Raw genomic sequence first — 7,008 nt, forward strand, 5'->3', positions numbered from 1 at the left:
ATTACTCATTGAGATGAGGTACAACTTTCATATATGGACAAAATTATAATTTAAGTGACTTTTCTATTATTTACGACTTTAAAAAAATTAGAAATTTACATATTAAATCTTTCATTATTAAACTCGGTAGGAAATCATAATATTTAGTAATTTAAAATTGGTTAATAGTTTACAATATATAGGTTACACGGATTAAATACAACATTTGTGCCATACTCATAAAATCAAGATGGTTTCAATGCAAAACAATTAAATATAAATTTTAAAAATTCTTATTTTAATTACACAAAATAATTAACCCGTGTTCAGTTAAGCACTCAAATATTAAATAGCACATTTAATCGAACTAAACAGTACACATCTAAGTCTATATGGTTAAAGTGCGGAAATTTGTACTTATGTTGTTTGACTTTTTATCATTTAAAAGTATATTTCATATTGAATAAAAATATAATTTAAATATTTGTGTATTTAGGACTTTAAAACTAATTAAAATTTTGCTTATTAATTTTTTTATTTGAACGATGTAAGGAGTTGAAATATTTAGGACTTTAATATAGATTATATATAATAAAAAATAAAATGTCTAAAATGTGTATACACACTCAATGGATTCAATAACATTTAGGTGAATATTTCTTTATTGAGTAGCTATATATGATCAATATTCATCATTTTTAGATGTTTTTACTTTATTTTATAATTTAAATATAATTTAAAAATAATATTTTCCTACAAAAAATTACTCATCGAGATGAAAAACACGCGCAACGCGCATACACTAAATCTAGTATTGTTAAATATGTATAAGTGTGTATAATTTTGTATAATTATGTATATACCAGTGTATAAGAATGTAAAAAGGCGAAACTTAATTTTTGTATGTTTTCTTACCTTTTCTCGAGCTGGGCAACCTCCTTTATTTGTTTTTAACTTATTTTCTGTTTTGGGTTAAACTCTATTAGTAGCACCATTGAAGGAAAAAAATAAAAAAAATAAAAATCTAGCAATGATGTGTGTATGAGAAGGAATTACCATCTGTTATATCGTTGACAAGGCAAAAAGCTACCAAATTTATTTTTATTTGTTTGTTTATATTTGAACGTATATTTTGCTAATTATTTAATCGAATTCTTCTACTTTTATATTCATATACTATATATTTAATAAATATTTAATTGAAACCCTTCTTTTTGTATTTAAATATATTTTTATAAATTATCTCATAAAGTTAATAGTAAAACACAGATTTTGGTAGAAGATAAATACAGAAGCTCTCCCAACAATATGAATGTTGAATAGCATTGACCGCAAGAACTGCTGGTTGCGTCAACAAATACTGGATTTTTCGGAGTTGGGTCTATTGTCTTTGGGCTATAGATTTGCAAAGTTATAACTGGGCTACTCAGTTGCAATGTGTGTGTATGAGTTGTACTTATGTGCAATTCTCTCTTTCTATTTTCCTTGTTTTTTCTTTTTGATGGAAAGGATATTTATTTTATTATATTAAATTAGGAATTACAGTAGGAGCTATTAGTAGATGATAATCCATGCATAGCATAGCATGCAGATTACCAAGCATAGCAAGTTTTCTATTTTCCCTGTTATTAATGTGATCTCCAGAATTCATTCAAGAGAGGCGATATTCTCTTGTAATGTATTTACTCCGATTATTGATTTTCATGACATGACTAGAAATGATTAGGACTTTAAGAGTCATATGCGCTTTTTTCCATTTTCTATTTTCTATATACTAATCCAGTGAGAAGTTTTATTGTGTGTCTCACACAACTTACATTAGTTGTGTGAGGCTCTTTTTATCTCACAAATTTGTTGACCCCAATCTTACTATTCTGGGTTGACAAAACTGTAATACAGAAAAGATGTCTCATACAACTAATGTAGTTGTATGAGACACAAAATAAAATTTTCCTAATCCAGTAATCCACATCAATGCTTTCCCCACTCCCCACTACAGACAAAATCCCCCAAAAGTAAGGAAATCATTAATAATTAGTAATTTTTACTAAACTCTATTTCATCCAAAGATTACTTTTACTAGTTACTCGTTGTCTTTGTTAATGATGACAAAATTTATGGGGTAGTGTTGGATAATGGATAATTCAAGTGATACAGAAGTAGAATATAATGAACGATATGAAAATAAAAGAATTACTTGAGACATGCAATGCAACGAATGAAAATAGTACCTTCTGGCTGCTGCACTGCACATATATAGCTGTGTCGACCTGACGCCGATCCTTTCCCCCCACTCCCCACTACAGATACAGAGTACAGATTTCAACTGACCAATTTCATGTTTAAGGATGAAGAAATATAAACGTCTAAATATCCCTCCCGACGTCGAAAAGAATAGAAAAAGTTTGGAAAAGCTCCGGAAAGAAAAACGCTACTGGTGGTTGTACGTAAAGAGAAGTGATCAATATTTCAACATTGAACATTATGAACCAGAGCTAATCGTCAAATATGGGGAGAGGAAGAGATTGGTGAATTTTCTCTTCTTTTTCTTTAAGAGATTTATTTTACTAGCTAGCTGGTACATGAGTAGTCCCTTTTCCTGTCAAAGGTTGGTATTCAATAGCTGGAAGTAGTAGCTGATTAAGATCCACATTTTTGTTAAAGCCATTATTAACCATAAATGTCAAAGACAGAATGGTATATTAAGAGTTTGATTTGAGTCAGATTTGCAGATTTTGTATGGAAATGCCAATCTTCATTAGGATCCCAGATAACCAATCGTCCTTAGCATTAATATTGATGGCTGTCTCACTAATTTGGTTGTCTAGCTAATAGGAGTTAGTAATCCTTTCCTGGTTACTTATTTGAAATGGGAAAGCCCAATTATCTCCTATTTTGTCAGAGTATGAATTTGTAATATCATCTTTACTGTTATTGTTAGAAAAGATTATTTTTGATTTGTTAAAGCTGATTTTAATTTTGTCCCGAAATGATTGCATCACCAATTTTTGAGTTTGCCCGAGCTAGCTAGGAGGATTATATCATCCCCAACATAAGGTGCTATAACTTGGGGCCTGAAGGGGAAACTCAAATACGATCCTGCTCCTTTCTAGAAACCTTATGCTCGATAAGGCTTCCATACACATAATAAACAAGTTAGGGGAGATAGAGGATCACCTTGTCTATATCCTCTAGTCGGTTTTAATTTGTTGATATTCCATTAATATTTATTGTTGCTGAGGATGTAGAGACTCAAGACATAATAATGTTTATTATGATAAGGAAAATTTACCCTTTTAACTTGTCTTAAAATCTGCTAACATGTTTTCCTATCATCAACAGTTTGAGCAATTCCCTCAGATGAAGAGAGATTTTGCTGCTGGTTTGGCTTTGCGTGAAACTTACGGATCATTTTTGTTAGAGTCAGCTGCCTACAGGATTAGGCTTCTATTGGTTTACAAGGGTAATAATATAATTCTTATCGACTATAAGAGTGTTTTAGCTTATATTGTATATATGTATGTATAAGTATATATATGAGTTATGTGACGTTTTCGTGTTTTTGAAACATTATGCAGATGATGGTCACTACGATTTTCCCCTTGATACACTTTTTAGTAATGGGATAATAGATAATCTTGTAGAATGTTGTCGATATGGACATTGGCACGGTGTCCGCGTGAGTATAACTCCTTATCGTTTGTCCGCAGTATTTACGACGTAATAATGTTTCTCATTTTCCTCTTGTTTTCTTAGAGCCGAGCCGCAGAAACTTTAGGTCAAGTCATCTCTGATGGAACAATAGCACAGGTTCAAGAATTAGTTAACCGTGACGCTATTCCTGTTCTTCTACAAATGCTTAATGATGAGGAAATAAGGCACTATGACGATGAGAAATGGTTGGATTACTTTGTAACTAATGAGGTACGATGCTAATTTTTCTCAAGTTTGTATACTCCTATTTTATCCAAATGAGAAATGGTTGGAGAACTTTCTTACAAGAGGAAGTGAAGATCAAATTCAGGTAGTCCTTACCTATCTTCCATGATAATGTTATCATTAATTTTTTACTAAGTGTTGTTGTTATAATTGGATTGCTACTTGTGTATAAAGTCATGTATTTATCTCGTAGCTACACTTGTGCTCATCATATCATTCTTATTCTATGTGTGAGGTCAATCTTCCTTTTTAATATCACAACTCACTGCTATACTGATGGCCAATTAACACTTCTCCTTTGCTTCCTGATTAAAATCTGAATCAGCTTTAGTCAAATGTTTCATTTTTGTTTTATCCAACAATATTTTCATGAACAATTTTAGAAGCAACTTTTGAGATCATGCTAACAAGCTTCTTAATCATTTAGCACTTGAAATTTTTGGTATTCTTTAGTTAAGTTTTGGTTGCACAAAAGCTTGACTCGCTACGACAAATTTTTATGCCATGTTGATCCTGGTAGACTATGGCTTGCTAGGCTTTTCTCTCCTTATTCTGAAGTTGGACTACATCAAGTTTACTTCGCATAGGATTTTATGTACAAAATTCTTTCTTAATTTGTTGTACTGGTTTCTCATTTTCTTGAACGGTTATAAATGTATACATTCCTGGACTACTTGGACTATCAAACTCTAGCATTATCCTACTAAGGAATTAGATGACAACACAATTAAGAAGCCTTCAAGAGATACTATCTTTAGCACCCATATGTAATCTCCCCTGTGTATCCACCTTCTTTTTTGGTTTAACATGTTTCTGAGTCCTTTTTAAGGCAATGAGATTACGTCCTTCTATATATGTGTTCTAGGTTCTCCATGAACACCATGTTTTGGATCACCTAGCACAAGTACTCGCCGATCCTGCATGGCACAATTTATCCATCCTGATTGTACAATATAAGGCAGCAGAGGCTTTGGGTAATTTTGCCCGTCGTTCAACAAGGTGGAGGGACCTTGTTATTGATACTGCTCCTCTCATCCCATTATTTCAACTTGTACATAGGCTATCACGTGAGGCCACTTCTATTAACACGTCATCAGCTATCAGTTCATCCAGGACAATAGGAAACTTATGTTTTGGAAGTCCACCCACATCATTTGATAAGGTGGAGTAGAAGAGATAGTTTGTGTTCTGTTTTTTAGCACAGATTTCTTTAATGCTCATACACGATACACTGTTGTTGTTTCAGTTGAGGCCATCATTACCGGTCCTCCGGTATCTCATTGATCTGGAGCTTCGTATAGAAGAAGAAGAAGAAGAAGAAGCAATCCCTGTTCTTAAGCATGCTTGCTTAATTATTGCATGTCTGGCACGAGGTGGATTTGATCCTATAAATGCGCTGATTGAGCAAAATATGTGCCCAAGGCTGGTGATGCTTTTGGCGTAAGTTGTTCTCCTTTTTCATCAATTCTTTTCTGTTGTTAATTCTGATATGTTCAGCTAGGATAAGGGAGAATCTAATAAACTGAGGTTATGCCAGACATACGAATAGTGAGGTAGTAGCAAATGTGCTGAAGGTTGTGGAGAACTTCTTTAGGAGTGGAACTGATAATCAAATTCAGGTACTCCCTGTACCATTAACCTGCTTTTGTCTTCTACCCCAATCTTTTGATGTTTACTAGTAACAAATACCTCAGGCGTTAGTGTCTCCGTCATAATCTGATATTATTGGTGTTTCTCGGAATTGTTGCCGTTGCTGTTGTACAACATTTTTTAGCCCTCAGGGTGAAGATTTCGGTCACAAATAAAGGCTTGTTTGTAACATTTGTAACACGACATTTGCACTCCTTTTATGGTTTGCTATGTTCTTCTGGTTGATTCTGAAGAAAATACAAACACAAGAGCTAAATGAATCTCTGCCTAAAAATTGATTTAAGCCCAACATTTCTACGAATGCACGTATTATGATTTTGAACTCTTCTTATTGGATATGTGTTGTTCTCTTTTTATTTTAATTAAATAGAGAATAAAGTTCTGGCACAATTTATTTTATAGAAAGTCGGTGCCATTCTCTACTTCCTCTCTTTCTCTCAAACACCCACACATTCTCTCTTTCTATGCTTCTCTGAATTATCTCTTCTTTTGTTCTAAACTCAACCTTGTCTCTTATCTCATCTTCTTCCTCATTCATATTCTCTAATTGTAGTTGCATTCATTGTTATTTTCCATTGTAATTAGTGACTGACTTCTCTGTTAGTTGCTATATGTGGAAGTTATCGGATTGGTTGTTTCCATTTGACTGCCATTTGCGATCGAATTCAGTTGATAATCAAATATACTTTTCCAATTTGGGTGAATTGAACTGCTGAGTTCACTACAGGAGTAAAATGTATTGGTATTTGATAATTTTAAACATTCATGTACAAACTTTGATAGATACCCAATGTATTTACTAGACTAGTAACTAGTACATCCATGTGCCAAAATACCAAAAGTTTCTAGCAGACTTCATTATCAAGCACTTCCGCCATGAGAAATTTTCTACCAAAACTTTTCAGCTTCTCTAATTATATGGATTATCTCGATGTTTATGGTGTTTGGCCATTGCAATGGCGACTTATGTTCCATAAAAACATTACTGTAGTAGCTAAAGATTGGGACATGACTTCCTGCTTCCAAGAGAAAACAGTACACCACTCTCAAATGTAAAATAATAGCCAGAGGTTCTTTTGATCAATATTTCCTAGTCCCTACCTAAGTCCTATGAGCGTATCAGTTTCACCCTTCGAGTACTATACACAGTAATCAACAGATCTCAAAACTCTGCTCCTATATGAACTTGACTAGGAGAGTATTTGACAGCAGATTTTTCTTTAGAAATGAAAATCGCAGCATCACATTCACACTCCCAGTTACTATTCTAACAATTCAAACTCTTTTTGAGTCTCCTCTGTTAGGCACAACTGGTTTAAAAAGTAGTTAGGGGTAGTTTAAAGGAGAATTAATAAAACGGCAGCCTTTGGTGTATCCCCTAAAAGTGTTGAATAGTATACAATGTTTTAAAAGGCGGGGGCGGGGGCTGGGGCGTGAGGC

At 33.3% G+C, this 7,008-nt stretch overlaps 1 protein-coding gene across 1 annotated transcript; it reads left to right on the top strand.

The window, feature by feature from the left end:
- LOC109233604 (importin subunit alpha-4-like) lies at positions 2,328-5,362 on the top strand. The gene is made up of 6 exons (XM_019399486.1): positions 2,328-2,507; positions 3,322-3,442; positions 3,558-3,658; positions 3,736-3,903; positions 4,784-5,080; positions 5,165-5,362. Exons 1-6 carry the CDS (start codon positions 2,328-2,330, stop codon positions 5,360-5,362), a joined length of 1,065 nt encoding a protein of 354 aa, XP_019255031.1.

This window comes from Nicotiana attenuata, chromosome 10, assembly GCF_001879085.1.
Source record: "Nicotiana attenuata strain UT chromosome 10, NIATTr2, whole genome shotgun sequence".
Lineage (NCBI taxonomy): Eukaryota > Viridiplantae > Streptophyta > Magnoliopsida > Solanales > Solanaceae > Nicotiana > Nicotiana attenuata.